The 23,564-nt window shown below is 38.2% G+C and overlaps 1 protein-coding gene across 1 annotated transcript in view; it reads left to right on the forward strand.

Moving 5' to 3' along the window:
* LOC111046772 (CXXC-type zinc finger protein 1) overlaps positions 1-23,564 on the forward strand; it is a 52,651-nt gene continuing 29,087 nt past the window's right edge. The window contains exons 1-5 of the mRNA XM_022332398.2: positions 1-218; positions 8,085-8,206; positions 9,081-9,171; positions 12,585-12,741; positions 23,028-23,200. Coding sequence (XP_022188090.1) covers positions 189-218; positions 8,085-8,206; positions 9,081-9,171; positions 12,585-12,741; positions 23,028-23,200 — 573 coding nt within the window. The 5' untranslated portion in view covers positions 1-188. The remainder of the gene's footprint in view (positions 219-8,084; positions 8,207-9,080; positions 9,172-12,584; positions 12,742-23,027; positions 23,201-23,564) is intronic.

A 23,564-nucleotide genomic window follows, 5' to 3' on the forward strand; every position in this document is an offset into this window, starting at 1 on the left:
CTACTGTTCTGTTCTGTTTTCTGTTGACGCTGTCAAGTGTCAACGGGCGAACGTCAACGCCAATGCCTTTCCATTTTTGTTATCAATGTTCCATTCATGTAATAATTGTTTAAAGCTTTAATTTCCCCAGCTCAAAAGTTGATTGCAACGTATAAATAAATTGGCGATCGTTGATATAAAAATATTGAATGGGTGATAAGGATATGGCACGCTTGTCTGTAAGTACTGCCATAACTTACCTTACTGTAGTTAGTATGTTTGAAATATATCTTATAGGCTATTAGCTTGTCATCTGACATTTTAGGTTTTTCCTTGGTTTTATTCATGTTTTACCAAAGATTTAAGAATAGAATTCAAGGTTGGATTATAGATGGTAAAATAACCGGCTAAAGTGCACGTCCAGTGCCAACATACCTGTCATCAAATTTTTGGTTGGGATCAATTTAGTACGGTATGTTATGTTGAGCACAAAATCACAAAAATTAAACGGCGGTCACTATTGTTTTTAAAATAAACTAAGTTCAAAGTAGCACAACTTTACATGCATTTAACCTATAAGTAGCAATCATAAGTAGCTAAGGTTAGGAATGCTTAGGTTAGGAAAAGCTTTGGGTTAGGAAAACTCAGATTAGGAATGTCATAATTTGATGATTTCAATAAACAAAATGGCTGCTACTCATAGGTTAAATGCATGTAAAATTGTGCTACTTTGAACTGGACGTGCACTTACACCAAATAACCATAACATAACCTAGTTACTGAACTACGGCCAGTTCTTAAAAAAATTTGGTTAGCCATCGATTCTAGATGGATTCGCCAAAACGGTCTCTCCATTTGAAATGCATGGCTACAGCCTACAGTGTGGTCCACCTTATAATGGCAGTGGATAAAGATAGAAGAATAGCGATGCCGATTCTCTGCATTAATTATATTCCTACACTGTCAAAGACATAATAATTGTCATCGTTGTGGAACTAGAAAAGGATAGTACCACCGGCTTCGTCAAATGATAGACAAGGATAGCAAAACCAAAGTTGATCAAATACTGTCATTATAACGTGGACTTCACTATAGAGTCATTCACACATGGGGGACTTGCTGGTACCGTACTGCGTTGGTGACTGTGTCATTTGAGAGCTCTTCAAGGCCACGGTCTCATGCCCTGTGGGTCGCCGAAGCGGCTTCGGCTGTTTCCGTACAGCCTCGGGCATGCTCGGAAATGCTTCAATCACGTATGGATAGGCTTCCACTGAATTTGGTAATTGTCTAGGACCTGAAATATTTAGGCGATCTTCATCCAAACGTTTACTGAGAATTGAATTTGATAGAATTCCACCATCACTAGATTTTCCATAACCACCAAAATCAATTATCACGAATTTATAGTTTGCATCAACCAAACTATATATTACGCTAATATAACGCTAATTATACAACCGAAAATGTCGTTTATAGTTGTAGTAGAGTGACCCAATATTTTTTGGAGCTTGAATTTCAATATCCTTCCCATCAATTGCACTTATACAATTGGGGAACGGCCATATTGAACCAAACTTTTCAGCTATTTTTCCCCGCATTTCCTCTGTTGATTCTGGCATTTCTTTAGCAACCATACACTTTCATATAGCTTTCAATGTTGGAAAAATAATAGAGTTCACTGTCGAAGGAGCCAATCAGCTGAAGCTGACAGTTGTGAATTGCCTGAACCCAGGTATTTTAATTTTAATATCAATGCCAACCTTTCTTCTGGAGAAACTGGCCGCCTCCACCTCGAGTGTAGTTTTGATAAATCATGCTTTTAAGACGCGAAAATATTGTGTGGAATTCTCCGTCTTCATCTCTTGCTTTCCACAGCTGGTGCACCCAATATTTTGGCCTCTTTGTTTCTTCTTCTTCTTGTAATACAATAAACCCATCAACCGCTATAATGACATCCTCTTCGTCGGAATCCATCTCTGTGACTAAAGTAAAGAAGTGATTGCAGTGGAATGACGTAATACAGAGCAAAACAGCAACAGCACGGCCGCAGTACAGTCCCCTATGTGTGAATGATAGCGACCCAACACGACCGCAGTCCCATCGCAAACTCAACGCAGCACAGTACCAGCACAGTCCCATATGTCCGAATCAACCTTAAAGAAAGGAGACGGGGCCGCGCTACCTGTACACTAGGCTATTGTGCCAAAAAGGTTCATCCTCTAACTCTCGACTACCATCTATTGTCCACTGATTCCGCTCCATTGCCCCTTATTAGTGGTCCGTGTGGTTTCTTGAAGGCTGGTATCACCAACTTATCTATTAGTATGCACCTTACATACTTGTATTTTCTACAATTATTATTGAATTTAAATCAGTGATGAAGTTCTTGTAATTGTATTATTCCAAATAGTTCATTTGATGAAACTCAACTTCCTCACTAGCAGCAGAGAAAACTTCTATAATTTATTTTGCTCTATTCTGTGCTAGCAGTATACATACTATATTGAGATACATAAAATTCTATCTTATCAAACGTACGTTTTTTGGCGTATTTTCAAATTCTATTAGATTGAACACTACTTTGCAAACATATGATGTGTATCATGTGTTTATCAAGTTCCATTCAATTTCGTAGAATTTATAAGGACGGCAAACAAATGTAAGCTACGTCCAAAAATCGATGTGAGCTTTACACACCACGTACGTTTGACTAAATTTGTACTTATCAAAGATATTATTTGTGTGTGTTTATCCAATCACTGTAGTAGGCTACAACTGGTTTACAGCTGAAAGTGCCTTCAAGTAATCAGACTGGTCCACCAATATATTCCTCGGAGTGGAAACCTTAACAATAAAACACGAAAATGTTGAAATTTAATAGGCGACCACTGAAGGGTCACTATAGTGAGGTCCACGTTATAATGGCAGTGGAGAAAGATAAAGTAACAACGTTGCCGATCCTCTGTTTTGTCAATGCTTTCTATAAACGGTAGCTGATACAGGTTTATTGATGTAATATTAACTGTTCATTCTCGTTTGAAATAATAAATTATTATTAAGCGAGGAATTATATTTTTCAATAAATTCGTAATGAATTTTCATAATTAAGATAAAATATGTTGTTAATTAATTATTCATTCTACATTATTAAAAGACGATCTGGCAACAGAGCAAAGCGAGACAGAGATAATGCTATCCGCTTTGTTGAATGATAGACAAGGATAGCAATACCATTTCTAATCAAACACTGCCATTATAACGTGGACCTCACTATAGATTTTCTACCTGTCCATCCATTGATTTCGGCGGTCCCGGCTCGTTTCTTTAACCCATCCAAACATTTAATTTTGAAAAAGACTACCTGGTGTTTGCAACTCTTATTTCAGGTAGAAAGTTCAAATGTCTGATTACAAACGATTTGGTAGTTTTATCGAATGAAACGTTTATAGTTTCAAATATGGTTCCAATCCATTTCTTAGGTAGCTTTATCAAATAATCAAAACGTTTGTAGTTTCGAAGAGGTGAATTTGGTGATTTATGGCCCGACCACACAGAGCGATCTGCGATTCTATAAATATCTATATAGTTAGTAAAATCAAATTATCTTTCTAATTAAAGATGAGTGTTCGACATCTAATTTTTGTGACCAAAGTAGCATATTTAATCGATTGCTACCAACAATTTGATGACAGGTATGGGGGCTTTTACAGTCTTGACTTTGTCACAGAGTAAAATTGTGACGGAAAATATTGCTAAATAATTAATAATATTGAAGAAAGACGCTCGGCTATCAGCAACGCAAGCCGACCGTGGAGACAAGGAAGGTACCGATGGCGCACCATCTTTCGCGCATCGAGACGATTTCCACCGCCTCTGGCGGCGGCACAACTCCATCCCCTCCACTTTGGGGGAGTATTTAAAGGCCGGACGAGCCCCAGACCACAGCATTCCGCTCACAACCTTCCTGCTCCTTGTACAGCGGCCCATTGGCTGCCGTACGTCCCCGACCTCCTGTCCTGGTACAGCGGCCCGTTGGCTGCCGTACGTCCCTAACCTTCCATCTCCCTAGGGCACAGCGGATCGTTGTCTGCCGTCCCTGTCCTCCCATCTCCCTAGGGCACAGCGGACCGTTGTCTGCCGTCCCTGTCCTCCCATCTCCCTAGGGCACAGCGGACCGTTGTCTGCCGTCCCTGACCTTCCATTCCCCCAGGGCACAGCGGACCGTTGTCTGCCGTCCCTGACCTTCCATTCCCCCAGGGCACAGCGGACCGTTGTCTGCCGTCCCTGTCCTCCCATCTCCCTAGGGCACAGCGGACCGTTGTCTGCCGTCCCTGTCTTTCCATCCCCTCAGGGCACAGCGGACCGTTGTCTGCCGTCCCTGTCCTCCCATCTCCCTAGGGCACAGCGGACCGTTGTCTGCCGTCCCTGTCCTCCCATTTCCCCAGGGCACAGCGGACCGTTGTCTGCCGTCCCTATTCTTCCTTCTCCCCAGGGCACAGCGGACCGTTGTCTGCCGTCCCTATCCTGTCTGTCCTTCCTTTTCCTACTTCACTGGAGCGGAACCGAGGCCGTAAGGCCGATACAAAATTACATCAAAGTGGTGTCATCAGAGAAGAGAGCGACCTTCACGCCGTCAGAAGCACCAGAAGGTGCTGTTCACGCCAGCTGAGGCACAAAGAAGAAGGAAGAGGAACTTCGACTTGCCTCCTTTCCCCGCCCACATTACGACTGAGCGAAGTCATCCAGGAGCAACACCTGGGTATCAATCACCCACCTCTGAAGCTACTCAGGGTGTACGTGATAGATTGGCGCCCGCACTTGGGGCACGAGGCAACGAAGTAAGAACCACTCAGCGACAGGTGCCCAAGCTGGGTTCAGAACCAACATTAACACAAACCCCACTCATGGACCCAGGCGTGGTATGTGACAAAGTAAGAAGCTGGAGACTGTCATTCGACGGCCAGTCAGATGCTCCCAGCTTCTTAGAAAGGCTAGACGAGCTACAACAAGCCTATGGGCTCACTGGCAACCAACTACTAGTCGCGCTACCTGAGCTACTAGTTGGTAAAGCTACTCTATGGATGCGTAATCGTCGTGACCAGTGGAAATCATGGGACAATTCTGTGACAGATTTCAGATCACGCTACTACTCACTTACCTATGAGGAGGACCTCGAGAATCTAATCCAGACAAGGAAGCAAAAGGAAGGTGAGTCGTTTGACGAATTTCTCGAAGATGTACTGACACTCATGAGGCGTCGAGGAGGTTTCACAGACGAAAATAAATTACAGAGAGTGTATAAGAATCTCCTCCCACGGTACAAATTGTATATTCGGCAATCAGATGTTCATAGTATCAACGAATTGGAAAAATTCGCGAGGGAGTATGAACAAATAAAAGCAGAGGAGAAACAGAATAGACAGAATTCGAGAGTTCACATGATTGAGGACACGAAAAAGATTACAAGGCTCAAGGTTGAGACAGTTATAACCCCTACTAGTAACAGACCATCTCTTAGTGAGTCTGAACCCATGTGTGGGCAATACAAGAGACCGGGGCACTGGAGATCACACTGTCCCGATATTCCACCATGTAAAAGGAGCGGAAAGAGAGCACTGATATGCGTCTGTGATGTGCAGAAGGAGAATAAAACTCCGAACAAGACAGCAGTGATGCGAACGGCACACAGGATTCCTGTGATTGAAGAGTCATCAAGGGACAACAGACTATTCATTACTGTGACAATCGGAGGTAAAAAGTGTCTGGCATTGCTAGATAGTGGCGCTGAAGCTAATTATATGAGTAATGAGGTTTATGAAGTTCTCCAAAAAATAGGGATGATAAGGAAGGTACCAACTTATCACCACGCATTATTAGCTGATGGACGATCTACCGATCTACCCCATTAAATGGGAAGCTGACAACTAATGTCAGTATAGGACAAATCACAGTTCCACTAGTGGCGTCTATACTGGATGGACTTGGACAAGAGTTGCTATTAGGCATGGAATTTATGCGTGAGAACAGGGTGAATATTCACACATTCACGAGAGAGGTAGAGTGGGATCCTCCCCAACTGAATCCTACAAGTCCGCTAATAATGTCGCAATCTCTCTTATTGGGGACTAAGACAACAGCAGTCCCAACAATATCAGCTGTACAATCCGAATCTCAGGACAACAAGGATCGCGACAAAAGGATATTCATGCAGTTTGGTTTGAACAGAGTCGAACCCAATGCCTTGATTGATAGAAAGGCAGAGTTGTCATATATTCCGAGGAAAGAATCCAGGGGCAACATAGTGATGGATCACAGGGATGAAATGACTGACTCTGAATGGCGGGCCACGATTCATGCCCCAGCCACCAACACAAGTGGAAACTCTGAGAGGGATGTGAAAGAGACAACATCACCCCCCACGGTCATGGATGTGAACGAGACAACACCACCCCCCACTGCCATGGATGTGGAGGAGTCAATACCCTCCTCAACTGATACGGAAGTAGAAGAGCAAACACAGTCTTCGACTGTCAAAGAGGTAGTCTCACAGTCCCAGGATCCCAAACCAGGACTCTCAAGGAATAAGGATCCAGTGTTGTGTCACCGAGTCTCAACACCTGGTAAGCGTAAACGGGCTGGCAAGCCACGCATAAAAGTCCAATTTCCAGATGGACGATGTGAATATGTACCTGGTGGACCGGGTGTAGAAGATGCTCATAGTGAGTGGCATACACCCCTAAAGGTGATGCCTGGGAGGTGTACACCTCTTAAGGTGATGCCTAGATGGCTCACGCCTTTAAAGGTGATGCCATAGAGGGCTCTGACCCCCCCCCCCCCAAGTAGGAGTGGGGTGTCACAGAGTAAAATTGTGACGGAAAATATTGCTAAATAATTAATATTGAAGAAAGACGCTCGGCTATCAGCAACGCTATCCGACCGTGAAGATAAGGAAGGTACCGATGGCGCACCATCTTCCGCGCATCGAGACGATTTCCACCGCCTCTGGCGGCGGTACAACTCCATCCCCTCCACTTTGGGGGAGTATTTAAAGGCCGGACGAGCCCCAGACCACAGCATTCCGCTCACAACCTTCCTGCTCCTTGTACAGCGGCCCGTTGGCTGCCGTACGTCCCCGACCTCCTGTCCTGGTACAGCGGCCCGTTGGCTGCCGTACGTCCCTAACCTTCCATCTCCCTAGGGCACAGCGGACCGTTGTCTGCCGTCCCTGACCTTCCATTCCCCCAGGGCACAGCGGACCGTTGTCTGCCGTCCCTGACCTTCCATTCCCCCAGGGCACAGCGGACCGTTGTCTGCCGTCCCTGTCCTCCCATCTCCCTAGGGCACAGCGGACCGTTGTCTGCCGTCCCTGTCCTCCCATTTCCCCAGGGCACAGCGGACCGTTGTCTGCCGTCCCTGTCTTTCCATCCCCTCAGGGCACAGCGGACCGTTGTCTGCCGTCCCTGTCCTCCCATCTCCCTAGGGCACAGCGGACCGTTGTCTGCCGTCCCTGTCCTCCCATTTCCCCAGGGCACAGCGGACCGTTGTCTGCCGTCCCTATTCTTTCTTCTCCCCAGGGCACAGCGGACCGTTGTCTGCCGTCCCTATTCTTCCTTCTCCCCAGGGCACAGCGGACCGTTGTCTGCCGTCCCTATCCTGTCTGTCCTTCCTTTTCCTACTTCACTGGAGCGGAACCGAGGCCGTAAGGCCGATACAAAATTACATCAAAGTGGTGTCATCAGAGAAGAGAGCGACCTTCACGCCGTCAGAAGCACCAGGAGGTGCTGTTCACGCCAGCTGAGGCACAAAGAAGAAGGAAGAGGAACTTCGACTTGCCTCCTTTCCCCGCCCACATTACGACTGAGCGAAGTCATCCAGGAGCAACACCTGGGTATCAATCACCCACCTCTGAAGCTACTCAGGGTGTATGTGATAACTTATACCTACATATTATATACTTTTCTATATCCTCCCAATAAATTCTCATCGTAGATCTCTCTGTGTGACCTGGCCTTCAGGCCCAGCTGAACGGGCATTTAAATCTATCTGTGTCGTGTTCCTATATGGTATATATTTTAGCCAGTCTTCATAAGTGCTGTATGTTTCAGCGAGAAGAGATTGCAAAGCAGTTCCAACTTCCTGAACGCAAATCGAAAATCGCTACACTTTTGAAGCAAGATGGCCAAAAGTATTGTATCTGCAGATCGTCAGATTCTTCCAGATTTATGATGTGAGTACAATATTGAAAATATCATTGATTGCACTCAGATTCAACTGAACTGTAGGACACCCCTAATCCAATCTGAATGTAATGATGAGAAATCGTTTTTTATTGATTCTTCACACAAACACACACATGTGAATGTTCTTATTTTCAAGTATTTTATAATAGCCTACCGTTTCTGTTAAAATTTTTTCTATAACTACAGTCTATCTATCAGAGGCCTATAACTCAGCTGACAGGATTTTAGTCCACACGTTTAACTCATTAATCTGTTAACTTCTTTTTATTAAAAAAAAAAAACTTCGAAGTGCAGTATAAATGTTGTTCCAGTGTATGCTTCACGTTATTTTCTTGGTCATCCTCTCATTTTCTGTTCTATCTCTTCTTCCTACACAGAACTTTCGTTCACTACAAGATTAATTTGCTATCTTCCACTAATCTACTTATTTCTCTTATTCTACTTGGATAATTCCATTTTTTCCAATTCAAATTATGTTGAATTAAGCTATCGATTGAATTTCCTCAAAATAATATTGTTGTAATAATGCAACTGTGTGTATTTTATCCAATTATCAGAAGAAGTATTTAGTGATGCTGCCTTTGTGCACATGGTATGTCGAGGAAATCAAAATCCCACGAGTTGGAGTTTTTTACATTTTGAAATTAAATGTAAGAAATTTTACGAATTTGAAATGTTGAATTTAAACCATTTTACAAATTTATAAAAAGACATCCGTAAAGGGATAAATTTTTCATAAAAGTATGTGCATTAAACAGAAAATTCATTGCTGAATATTTGACATTGGTGCTCCAGTTCGACATACTGCTGCTATCATGATACTGAATTAATGAATACATTCATTCTATTCATCGTTTACAGAGGATGTGATAGCTGTGAAGAATGGTATCATGGAGACTGTATTGGCATTCAAGAGAGAGATGCAAAATTCATTCGGCAATTTTTTTGTATGGTGAGTTTCAATAATTTCATTATAATGACTAATCTCACTATTTCATAATTCTTGATAGTTGATTTTCATTGGAAAATCGAGAACATTCAGCTAAATATTTTCGAACATTATTTTGAACATTCAGCAGACGCACAGTCTGCGTCGAGCAATCAATGAGAGAGGTTGTATTTCTGTTTTGCTCCTGCTTATCGGTAGATAAGAGCTGTACTAAAAATGAGTAACTGCGTTAAATGTTTAAAACCGGTGAATCGGAGTTCGAAGGATAAAGTGAGTTGTAAAGTATGTTCGGGTTATTTCCACACCACTTGTGTTATTTTGAATGAGTCTGATGTGAGTTTTGTTTCGTCGTCTGCTAGTGACGGTTGGAACTGTGATAGTGTGTTAAAGACCGCCGTCTGAGTCGATCACTTAGTGATTCAACTCCAGTGATGGCGGGCTCGGACGACTCGTATAATGACTCGATTAACAAGCGTAATTTAGAGGCTATGCTAGCTAGAATCGAGAAAGGAATTGACTCGAGATTCAAACAACTCGAAGATGATTTGGGTAAGTCTTTGAATCCATGCCACAAGAAACTTGATGAAAATAGTGTATTGCTTCTTACTCAAAACGAAGTTATAATGAAACTTGAAGAGACTAAGTTTAAAACTGAAAATTTAGCATTGAAAAATAAGGTTGACGAGCTGCATGATTTGTCTGTTTCACTTTTGAGTTTTACTTGCGATATTATTATCTTATTTGAAACCTGGCTAACCGAGGACATTGAAGATGGCGAGTTCTGCTCTTGCGACGGCAGGTATCGAGTCTTTCGATGTGATCGCGACCGAACTGTATCAGGGTTAACGAGAGGAGGGGGTGTGCTGGTTGCCGGCTGTAGCTGTCGCGTCGAGAGCGGAGACCCAATACGAATCTCTTATCATTCGGCTTCGCCTACCTGGACGCACTATCAACATCACTGCTGTTTATCTCAGACTAACAGCTGGGCTCATCCATTATCAGAACTTTTCAGAGAGCATTGAAAAAGAGCAAATAATACAGTACTCAGCGAATATGAATTGAATGGTGTTAAGATTTCGGTTAGTGAAGTACCACAAAAATTTGCAAACTATTTTGCTTCAGTTTATAGCAATGATGCTCCATTTGGCTTTGATGACCTTGTTGAAACAGATGCTGAAATCAGTAGCACAGTTGATAGCTTTGGTATAAAAAATATAACTGTAGATGAGGTTGTTGAATCCATTAGGAATTTGAAACCTAAAAGGTCATGTGGGCCAGACAACATTCCGCCGTATATAATCAAGGGCTGTTCGGAAATTTTGATCAAGCCTCTTCAATTTATTCAATCTCTCCATTGACAAAAACAGATTCCCAAGTAGATGGAAAGAAGCAAGAGTGACTCCAATCCAACTTATCGAATTACAGACCAATATCTAATTTGAACTCAACTGCAAAAATATTTGAATATATATTGTATAAACGTATCTACAATCATTTTAAACCAATAATATCAACATGGTTTCCTGACTTTTTCCTAACTGACTTTCCTAAACGTTCAACAGTTAGCAATCTTCTATTTTTTACTAATTTTGTTTCTGCAAACCTTGATAGAGGCTTACGTACTGATGCCATTTACCTTGATTCTTCTAAAGCCTTCGATAAAGTAGACCACAAAATCCTTTTACAGAAAATGTTTGCCTTAGGATTCAGGTCTGAATCGGTAGCCTTTTTCCATTCATACCTACTTGATCGATTGTTTTTTGTACTCTTTAACAACATTAGATCAGGGAAATTTTATAGTAATTAAGGAGTACCTCAGGGTAGCAACTTGGGTTTACTCTTAATGGCATTTCTTCTTGTGTAAAAAATAGCAACTGCCTAATATATGCAGATGATGTCAAAATTTATCGCGCCATAAATGACTGTCGAGGCACTGAGTTATTACAACAAGACTTAGATAGAATACATGATTGGAGTCTGAGAAATAAACTGGTACTCAATATACAGAAGTGTAAATAAATGATTTTCACAAGGCAGCGGACGCCTGACGTTTTTAGCTACTCAATGCAGGGTAACCAACTTGAAAGAGTTTATTTTATGAAGGATTTGGGCATTTTCATTGACTCCACCCTCAATTTCAAGGAGCATGTTAATTATTTTGTTAAAAGTTCCAATAAGATGTTAGGCTTCTTGATAAGAAATGTTAGACATTTCACAGATAATTGGGCTTATCAAAATGCTGTACTACTCTTTGATGAGAAGTCGATTTGTTTTTTTTATCTCATGCGCTACAGGCAGTAGTTTCAGTATTGTTTTAGCAATCTTAATCACCTAGACTAGACTCACAGCTTTTATTTTTATTTTTTTTTCATACAAGTTTACTTTTATTTTTATTATTTATTATTTAAGTTGATAATGTTTTTACCTTGTTAATTATACTTTGATTATCTGATCACACAACTGGATACGTGATCAGTATAATTTCCAAGATACTATTTAATTTCTGCTTTTGTAATTTGTAATTTGAGGAGGAAATAAATTCATTTATTCATTTATTCATTTATTCATTAGAGTACTGTGCTGTGATTTGGAATCCATATCAGAATTCTTTTGTAAACTGTGTTGAACACATACAGAATAGATTTCTTAGATATTTTTTTTATAAAAAACATTATATTTACTATCCATATGATCAGTCCATGCGAACATCTTCAACGAACATTGCGCCTGTATAATAGTTGAAACCCGATTCTTGATCCATTTGGTGATAATTTACGCAAATTTTGTTTTAAATCTATGCAAGCTCTTCAATTTTTAATGTCACATTATTTTGCAGACCTTCAATATATTCTTCCTTTCATTTTTCCCCTGTTCTTCTTTTTATCATTTTTTTTTTGTTTTCTTCATTAAGTTTTTTTTTTAAATGTAGTTCTTATTTATAATCAACTTTTCTCCAACTATCTAATCTCGTTTTAAGCAACTGTTTTCTGTTTTCTTAATCAAGTTTATCTTAATTTTTAATATCAAGTTCTTATTTCTAAAACAGTTTTTTCTCTAAGCTACTATTTTCTGTTTTCTTTATCTAGTTTTGTTTTGCTTTTTAATTTCAAGTTCTTAATAGTATTATTTCCAAATCATTTGTGTCATACTTTTTGTTTAAATGAAGTTTGTTTTGGCGTTTAGCTGTAAACCTTTTCTAGTTGTACGTTTTTTCATGTAATGTATTCTCAATAAATAAGTTCAATAAATAAATATACATTGAAGCTTATGGAGTTTCATTTTGTTGAAAGTAGAAGCTGAATAATAATTATGGATATCAACTAGGAAGTAGCTCCTGAGTAATATTTTCGATTGTGTTCTTCTCGTCGTATATACAAAATTAAAATTGGCATTTTCATCGTGTATCTTTTTTTTAGCGATGCCAAGATGAAGACCCTACACTTGAGACGCAGTTCAAGTCTGGGGTGAAAGCAGAAATCGAAGCACGATTTTGTTCACCCAAGAAGAAGAAACGTAAGGAACGAAAAGAGCTGGTGGACACTGTAACTACAACTGCACCATCTTCATCATACGGTTTGTTTATCACTTATTTTCTTGTTTCTTCAAAATAATAACTCATTGTTTCATCAAAGACAATGTATTCTAGATCAACTTTACAACAATCTCGTCGTCGTCCCGCCGACACAATCAATGTAAAATGAATTCACAAATTAATAAAACAATATGAAAATCGGCGTTTGCTGAGCATTTAATTGAAACTTATCATAATTATATCAATATAAATTCTACTATGAAAATACTAAGCATTGGTAATGAAAGTAATACATTTTCATAAAGAAAGAAGAATTTTATACCTAAAACTGCAAAATTAAATAGGAATAATTTAATAAATATAATTCAATTTGACTTAAATAATCCCATTTTTGATAAAATTAAAAGTAAATAAAATTTAATTTCATTAAAATTTAATAACTTCAACCAAAAATAATGAATAAGAAATAAATTAATCATATGAAAATAAGCATATGTTCATATTATATAGTATCAACTTGTTTATTTATTTTCTACATTTCAACTTGAAAATTATTCAAGTTAGGGTCAAAACTAGTCGTTCAACTATTTTAATGTTTTTAAAAATAAAGGGTACCTACTACAAGATTGTTATATTGTTTTTATTAATTTGTTCAAAAGTAGCCCATTCAAGTATAAAGTGTTTTTATGAATTCACAAAATATTCTCTGAAATTACTCATATTTGTTTATGGTTAAAAAAATTCCAATAACTTTTTTCCAATCTTCGTAAAATTTCCAAATTAATTGTTTATGAGGAGAATATTGATTAAGACTGGGTTCTCAAATTGCAAGAGATAAGCGTTATCTTACTATAGTTCACCGTTCAGGGTGAACGGAGCAAGTGATAATCTAATCATTCGTTCTTCCACCTAGAATCGAATATCAGAAATTTCTGTTCTAATCACCTAATATGTGAAGGAGATAATATATTTTTAAACAGCAAACATTACAATATCACAATTTATTCCATAACAGCAGTCTTTTAGCAATGAATTTTCAAAGCTATTCTGTAAAGTGAACTTCATGGAAGGACTCGAATATTAAGCCACTGTATATTTGGAAGAAGTCAGCTGTTGGAGTGAAAGAAGTCTGTTGTTGGAGTATTATGCAACAGCTGATTGTAAAAGTCATGCCATGCTGTTTTATGGTTGTCAAACTTGTTGAATTCCATGCCATGATCTTGAATCATTATACATTCAATATCTTTTGAGATGTGAGAGTTGTTCGTAGTAATTTCGCTTCTATTATCAAAAATTTCAGTATTCTGTTGATAGTAAACTGTTGGTTGCTTTGAAATTGAAAATTTGCTAGTTGGGGGATTTTTAAATTGTGAACTATTCTCTCAGAAAGTGTCTGGGATGAGAAATTTATTTGATCATTTAGAATACTGTTGGGATATTGTTTTGTTTAATTATTGTAGATTTAGTATTGTTCAAGTTCATTCAGCTTTCTGCTTTTTTTATGACATTTAGGACTTCAAGATTGGTGGCTATGCCAGTGTATGTTGTTGGAGCGGATGAGTATCCATTTTGTCGGGGAGTGTATTTTATAATATTGAGCTCTTGGTTGTAAATATAATAGGCCATGGAGAAGTTCAATAGTCGGTGGATCATGGTAGTTGATATTTATTTTATTTATTTATTTACATGAATAGAAAAATTACAACAACATATAGAGGCTTACAGCTTCATGCCAAAACAAGCCTCATTGAAAATCAATTGTTTACAAAAACTGAAACTAAATTAGTAAGAAAGAAAAAAAAACTAAAAATAGCAATAAAAATAGTTTGGAAGAAAGATTATAAATAGGAAATAACACAAGACACAATAGAAAATAGAAAAAAGACTGAAGAAAAAAAAGGCAAATTGAAAAAAGAGAATAGGTAGCAAGCCTATTTTAAGAAGAAGAATTTGAATTTTAAATTTTTATAGTCTGAACATTGATTAAGCATTTATAATTATTTAAGAGCTTGATAACATTGTTCACTAAAATTGCGCAAATTATCAGCGAATATATCTAGAATCGTATTCAAAGAATTGTACAATCTAACAGTTTTTTGTAAGAAGCAATTTGCATGATGTACAGTGTATATTCTATCCAAAGCAAAAAACATATTTAATCTAGGTCTATTTAACGGAACAAAGATACTAAAGAGTTCGATAATATTCGGAATTTCTAAATGATTATTCAATATTTTAAATAAAACAATGATACGAAATCCCGCCTGTTCTTCAACAACATAATTTAAAAACTGACTCTCAGACACCTCATAGAAAAGTCATACGGGAATGAATGTCCATACTTCTTGTAATACATGAATCTGAGGAATTTATTTTGTATGCGTTCGATACTACTAATATATATCTCTTGATAAGGACTCCAAACAACTGCACAATACTCAAGTCTACCTCTCACCAGGGCCAGATACAGCATCTTGATTAAATCAATGTCTGTGAAGTGTGTGACATTTCTTATGATAAATCCTAGCATCTTATTTGAAATATTAAGGATGTAATTAATGTGATCTCTGAAGGTGAGAGTGGAGTCTATGTAGACACCCAAATCCTTAATCACATAAACTCTTTCAAGATGTTCATCTAATAATTTGTAGTCAGCAAAAATCTGTTGCTGTCTAGTGAAGACAATAAATTTACATTTCTTCACATTTAATGCCAGATTGTTTTTTTCACTCCAATCATTCAACCTGCCCAAATCCTCCTGTAACATCTGAGAGTCCTGATCATCCTGTATAGTTCGATAAATTTTAACATCATCTGCATAAATGAGACAATTACTGTTTTTAATACACTCTGGAATGTCATTAATAAGTAAAAGGAACAAAAGAGGCCCAAGATTACTCCCCTGGGGCACACCTGAACCACTCGTGAAACATTTTGATCTAATATTATTGAAATACACAAAGAATAAACGCTGACTAAGGTATGAGTGAAAGAAGACAACCATTTCGGATGTGAAACCAAAGGCAAACATTTTCTGCAGAAGGATTTTGTGGTCTACCTTATCAAAAGCTCTGGAATAATCGAGGTAAATTGCATCAACACGTATGCCTTTATCAAGGTGACTTGAAATGTAATTAGTAAATAGGAGAAGATTACTGACAGTTGATCGTTTTTTAAGGAAACCATGCTGACTAACCGTTATAATGTTTTTAAAATTATTGAAAATATGCTCAAACAGTACATACTCGAATACTTTTGCAGTTGCATTCAAGTTGGATATTGGCCTGAAGTTTTTCAAATCATTTAATTTTCCACCCTTAGGAATCGGAGTGACTCTTGCCTCCTTCCACCTTCTAGGAAACTTGTTTTTACGGATGGACAGGTTGAATAAATAGTGTAGAGGCTTAATCAAAATTTCCCCACAGCCCTTTATTATATAGGGGGGTATGTTATCTGGACCACAAGATCTTTTAGGTTTTAGGTTTTTAATAGATTCAGCTACTTCTCCCTCAGTAATGATTCTTATATTAAAAGAGTCTGAGACACCGTTTATTTTGAAATTGTTATTGGGACCTACTATGTCGTCGAGAACAAAGTGAGTATCATTATCATAAACAGACGCAAAATGATCAGCAAATGCTTGAGATACTTCTCTAGCAGGAATCTTCACATTGTCAATTTCATATTCCCCAGGTACGGTTCTATTTGCTCTTCTATCCTTCACGTAGTTCCAAAAACTTTTAATGTTAGTTTTAGCACTGTTTTGTACACCTGCTATGTAGCTGTGATATGCAACTGTTATTTGAAACTTCAGTTTAGTTCGAACTTCTCGAAACCTTTCCTTGTAATGATTTGAAAACTTTCTCAAACGGGCTAACTTATTTTTTAATTTGAGATTTTTTATGATATCATTGTTAAACCAACGTGGATACTTAATACTACTTATTTTATTTATTGTTGGAATACATTGATTCATAGCCTTAAGCAACAAATCATAATAATACTCAACGGCTTTATCAACATCCTCAATCAAGTATAAACTGTCCCAATCAGAATTTTGTAAAGTTATATAAAGCTTATGAAAATCTGCTTTTTTAAAATTATAGTAAGAAATGCTAGTGGGAAGGAAAGCTACGTGAGTCATTTCAATGTGAAAAACAAGAGCAGGGTGGTGACTATTTTGAGCAAGCGTGGGATCGTCTTGCCTGGTAACATTCAACGGGATATTACTCAAGATTAAATCAAGAGTTCTTCCATTTATATTTGGAACATTATTGAAGGAATTCAAATTTAACAGACTCATTAATTGAGCAATACATCTAGCCTTACTGGAGCCGACAGAGAAGTTGAAATTATAATCAGTAATCTCATTCAGATTGAAATCGCCAACAATAATATTGTCATCGTTTATCAAACCGTACTCGTTTTCAATACTGTCTACAAAGTTCTGATAATCGAGGAGTCCAGCTGTTGGTCTCAGATAAACTGCTGTGATGTTGATAGTTCGTCCAGGCAGACGCAGTTTGACAGTGAGTGATTCGGATCTGACCTCCGCACGCACACTCACCAATGCAGTCGACAACGAAGCAGCAACAGCCACCAGCATGCCCCCGCCTCTCGTTCTACCTGATAATGTTGGGTTACGGTCGCATCGATAAATTTTGTATTTGCCATCACAGAATTCACCGTCTCTAATGTACTCAGTCAGCCAGGTTTCAGATAAGACGATAATCTCACAAGAAGAATTCAGGAGTGCAAGAGATAACTCATGAAGTTTAGTTCTCAATCCATCAACATTCTGATAACAAACTAAAGGTTGTTGAAATCTAGAGTCTTTGTTAGTCGACATCACTAGAGATAAGAATTGCTTTGCTGCCTTCTTCTCGTTTAATCTTTATATTGCCTCCTTTGTCGACCCACAGAAACTTGTATTTTTTGTCGATTTTTATTTGCCGTGCTTACGCGAACAAAATCCGTCTTGCTCGGGACAAAGATTGATTTAAATAGATGGGTGTATCCGATGGAAGTCCTAGATGACGTGTTGACAGTGTGCGTTTCACACGTCTTTTCTGTAACATTAACTCCTTATCAGTTCTTCGTACAAACCGCACTATTATACCAGGAGTTGACCGATTGTTCTGCTTCTTCAATCGATGGCACACATCAATCATCTCAGCACGAACTTCCATGTCCAGTGCCTTACCAACCTCAATCACCTTATCTAAAGTGTTCTCGTTTGGAGTTTCAGGTACACCAAATATCTCGAGTGTATTAGCACGAGAATATTGCTCACTGTCCTCTAACCTTATCTGAAGTTCACTTATTTTATTCTTTAAACCCTTATTTTCGGTTTCTAAAGTGGAAATAGTTTCATGAAGTTTAGAGATGACTTCATTTTGCTTAAGAAGTAACTGACAGTTCTCATCGAGCTTTTCTATTATGCATTTTAATGCATCTTAAGTTGCCAGGTCTGATAAGAACTATGGCAAACACTAGAGCAGTGGTTCTCAAACTTTTTACTTCGAGCCCCCCCCCCCCTGCATAATTCAGCTGTAAGCCGGGCCCCCCTACATGTATAAGCGTAGACCCCTAGCCCTAGACAACTATACCTGTTGTACATTATGTATACGTACGTATATACCTACTTATTTTACACTCAATATTTATTTAGTTGAGTTTTGCTTATTCTATACATAACCAAATGGGGCAATAGTTTCAATCATAATAAAACAACAAATTCTATACAAACAATTATAATTTATTCAGGTACTAATGCTACTATAGTACATAGTTGTTATTTTTTATTAACAATAAAAAGAGCTTCAGTGTGAAGGATGAGCTTGTTTTTTCGCAAAGAGATTATTGAAGCGAGGTGTCAGCTCTGATAACGCTACTCTAAGGTCCTAAAGCCGCGTCCACACTATGTGGATCGACACCGATCTACAATGTCGAACAAGTCTGGACGTGTCGCTAGACATTGTTGAGCGCTGTCGAGTCGAGTCGAACGCAACCCGAATCTGGTCGGTCCGGATCAAAGACAGTCGAGTCGAAGGCACCAGTGTGGACGTGTCGATCTTGTCACTGCCGTTTTAAAAAATAGAATAGTGCTATACTGTTGTTCAAGTGCTTACATTTTTATTGAAAATGAATTGGAGTGATACCCAAACGTCGAATTTTATTGAAATGTACCGTGATCGTTCTTACTTATGGGATTCAAGTGATGTTGACTATAAAAACAGAAACAAACGGCATGATGGTTTGGTGGAAATTGCGGTGTCATTTGGCATTGAAAAAGTGGAGGTGGAAAAGAAAATTAGAAATTTGCAGTGTATGATTCGCCAGTTGCCAAAAAGCGCAGCGTTACTGCAAGGCGATGGTTTACTTGAATTGCTTTTCTGAATGGTGTGTCTTTTTTAATTACGTTCGGCGCAATCATTTTCAAAAGATTTTCAAAATAGGAACTTTTCATTCTGAAAAAGTTTTTAAAGCCCGCGTCACATCTATATTCTAGATTTAATTCGTCAACCTCATCCAGCAATAAATCTTCCATAAATTCCTCCGTACTATACTTTTTTCTGCCTCGAACAAGGCTAGGCCATACCCAAAATCTCCGCGGGCGTCGATCTTTTTGGCTTCCCAAGATGGTAATAAGAATTGCAGCAGAAGCCGCTGCTCCAACATCTTCATCATCACTTATTTTGTATAAAAACTCTATATTTAAAATAAAACACTCGATTAAATATAAAACACTCGATTATGTATGAAAATTTATGATGGTTGTCGGTCGACTCGTCCACATGTACTGAGGCAATTTTGTCGAGTTGACACAGTCGAAGGTGTCGAGCGACTTTATCGATCGACCGGGTCGACAGAGTCGATCGACATAGTGTGGACGCGGCTTAAGAGCAGAAAACCCAGTTTCACACGAATAAGTTGTCGCAAATGGAGTAAATATCTTCAATGCCTTTTCACACGAAATTGGGTGTTCCTGATGCACACCAATCCAGAAGGATGTGAAAGAATATACTTCAAACTTCATTTTAAGCGCAAAGTCACCTTGGAGATCAATGAGGTTTTCTTTTTCTATCATGTTGAGGGAGCACTCATTGATTGAGAATTTGAATGAGTTTTGAATCCATGCCAAACCATTCAAGTCCTCATTAAAATATTTTTCAAAACGACCTTTGAGGATTTCTAAATGTTCAAAAAAGCATTTCTTCTCATTGGCTGGAATGTTTGTTAGATCAATTTCTTCAGTAATAATCTTAAGATTAGGAAATAGCTCCAAATCATCACTTTCGAGACCTTTTCAGTCCATTGCAGAATGTTTGCATCTTTTTTCTGCAAAGATTTGTTTAGAACATTTATTTTCTCAAAGATATCCGCCATGTATGCTAATTGCAGCAAAAAATCTGAGTTTGTGAAAATCTTTGAGTTTTGGTGGTTTTCCTCAAACAAAAGTGTAAGGACTTCATGTCTGAGCTCAAATATTCTAGTCAAAGCCTTTCCTCTTGAGAGCCAGCGAGCTTCAGTATGAAACAGTAGAGCTGTGGGTTCTGTCTTCACAGAGAATCCTAGAAATTCGTGACTTTAAAGGCTTCCCTTTAATGAAATTGACTGTTTTAACGACCACATGTAAAACTTCATCAAGTTCAGTAGTCATGCATTTTGCTGCTAAAGCCTCCCTGTGAATTATACAATGTGTCCATCTAGCTTCTGGTGCTACCTTTTCGATCAACCCTCGAAGTCCAGTGTACTTTCCTGACATAGCCCGAGCTCCATCTGTGCAAATTCCTACACATTTGCTCCAATACATGTCATTGTCCTTCAAAAATTTATCAATTATTTGGAAAATGCTTTCACCAGTGGTATCAACTGAAAACGGCTCACAAAAAAGTACTAACTCTTCTCGCATTGCCTCACCATCGACAAATCTTATTAAGTTATTAAATGTGCATCTCTATGATGATCTGTAGCTTCATCAACGTGTATAGCAAAATGGGTATTTTTCAGCTTTTCCATCAATTGCACGTGAAGATCTTGTAATTGTAAGCGTAACTGATCTGAGGCTGAGCACAGTAGAAGCCTAGACGAGACGAAACGCATTCCTGGAATATGGGATAGTGGATGGGGGCTTCGGGAAAGTCCGGATGCGATCAGTCAATATCGTACTTCGTGGTATTTGAGCCAGAACAACAACAACTAGCCATGCTACCGAGAATCATCAAACCACTGTTGATGCAAACGCACATAGCTTTACTGTCAATAAACTTGAAATAATTAAATGTTTGACAATACGGTTGAAATAAATATTTTTATGAGTAAAAATTACACACTTGTAATTTTAAAAGTGTATTTGCTTATCGTAATTATTTTAGAAGTTACTATAATTTGAATAATTTTCCAACCAAGCTTTGCGCCCCCCTGAGCATTCATCGCGCCCCCCTTGGGGGTCGCGCCCCACACTTTGAGAACCATTGCACTAGAGCATGATGAGCAAGAAAATATCAATATAAAAAATGCTGAAATTAGTTTATATACGATAAAAAATAGTAATTAAACCAACTTAATTTGAATTAGGAGTTAGGTGTAGATATAAATTAATAGAGTAAATCCTATAGAGTTATTAAACAATATAAAGAACAGAACATATAATTTGATAAAGATAAAAGGAATAGGGAAATTAATATGGTTATTAATAAAGTAGTAGTAATAAACGTAATAATGTACGTGGAAACGTAAAATGTAATGAACGGAGCTCTCTAATAATGAATTAGGTGGAAATGAAAAAAGGTTAACAGAGGAAAAAATAAATTAGAAAGAAGAGAAAAATCTAAATTAGGAATAAATTAGAATGCAAATAAATAAAATTTTGAATCAAAACAAGCTCTTATAGATTTATAAATCTATTAGCCGGCAGGCTCGCTTCGCTCGCCTTATGCGTCTAGTAAGGGGGCTCCGCCCTCTGGACCCCCGGCTGGATCACCCAGAAAGAGAATCAACAGGCTCGCCCTGCTCGCCTGCATTTTTCATTCGAACTTCCTTCCTTCCGTCAAAAGAGGCTTTCAGGATCGACTCAATCATCAGTTTTCCTTGAATTATGTAGCCCAGGGTTGCAAAGATCTTTATTTTTATCAGAATCAATAAATATTCAGTTATTTCTCAATTAGAAACTTGGTTAGGGTATTTCAGTCTAATAGTTCTTTGAAATATGAAACAGGAATGATATGGAGAACTCAACAAACTTTAATATCGAACCCTATCAAGTATGAATTTGCTTGAGAAATGTAAAAAAATGCTTTGAAAGCTCAATGAAAAACTTGAAATAAGATACCCTCTAAAAAAACGCTGGGGAACGCTTGGAAAACGCTGTAAAACCGCTCATCTTTGGCGTAATTCTGAAGTCCTCAAGACAACATTTCTAGACCCTTGCTGAACTGCTGTACTAAATTTGAACATTATCTGTCAGTTCTTGAGAAGGCGTAGAAAACACAGGAAACCGCTCAAAAACCGCTGAACTTGAGCGTTATTACAAGACCCTCTCAATACAAAATTGTTATACCTCAGCTGAGCCTGTGTACCAAATTTGACTATTTTCTCTCAATCAATTCTTGCAAAATGAGAGAAAACGCTAGGGAACGCTGGAAAACGCAGTAAAACCGCCTATCTTGGACGTAATTCTGTTCTGAGTCCTCTCAAGCATGAATTTCTAAAACCTTGCTGAACTTCTGTACGTAATTTGAACATAATCTGTCAATTAGTTCATGAGATGGTCTAGAAAACGCAGGAAAAACACTCAAATAAATAAAACAGCCGATCTTGGGCAGTACATGGGCGTCCGCCTAACTCTAGGCGGAACTCAACTACCAATACAACATTTTTATAATCCAGCTGAGCCTGTACATTGCACTTTTCCTGTGTTTGATTTTTTACATTACCAAGTTTGAACATTTTTGCCAATTAGTTCTTTAAAAAACCGAGAAAACGCAGGAAAACGCTGCAAAAAAGCAGATTTTTGGCGTATTTCTGGATTTTTTTCAAATCTCTAGATGGCCAACAGAACAGACATACCAAATTTGAACGTATTTGGTCCAGTAGATTTTTAATTCTGTTGATTATGAATGAATGAATGAGTGAGTGAATGAATCAGTGCCATTTCGCTTTTATTTATAGGCTATAGATAAAATATTATACTATTATTTATGCAATATTAACGCTGGCGCGTTTGTATGTTAACTTACATCTAACACGTGATCTAAAGACCTTCATTATAAAAGTATTCTTCAACTGACAACTGTTCTCTTGAACGATGTTTCTTGATTTTCAGCATCAAATGAGCGGAAAGAGCGCGAGAAGTCGTCGTCCAAGTTGACAGGCATACGTGAGAGGCCTTGTGGGAGATGTGCCAACTGCTACCGCACACGAGAATGTGGACAGTGCTCTCCATGCCGCAAAAACAGGAGAGACGCCTGTGTTCACATGCAGTGTCTCAAGATGGTGGTCAGTTGTCACATATTAGTCACATTTTTCTTATCAATATCTTTCAAGTTACAGTGTAGAACTGAAATGGCTAATTGTCAATATTTGTTCGTAACTTCTGAAATCGGATGACACGAAAATCCAATAAAATTTAACAGCCGTAAAATGATATGTAGTTTATAGAATACAGTTTGAATTTAGTTTTTGTTACACTTTATGGTAATTTCCATTTTATTGCTGTGACTTAGATAGTTAAATGAGTTGGAATTTCTCTTTTTTCAAGCTGACAAAGGTCAATGAACTTCGTATTTTTGTGAATTTATGTGTGTGTATTTGTCATACGCTAATAATAATAATAATAATAACCGTGACTATGTCTTATTCA

This window comes from Nilaparvata lugens, chromosome X (assembly GCF_014356525.2).
Source record: "Nilaparvata lugens isolate BPH chromosome X, ASM1435652v1, whole genome shotgun sequence".
NCBI classification, from domain to species: Eukaryota; Metazoa; Arthropoda; class Insecta; order Hemiptera; family Delphacidae; genus Nilaparvata; species Nilaparvata lugens.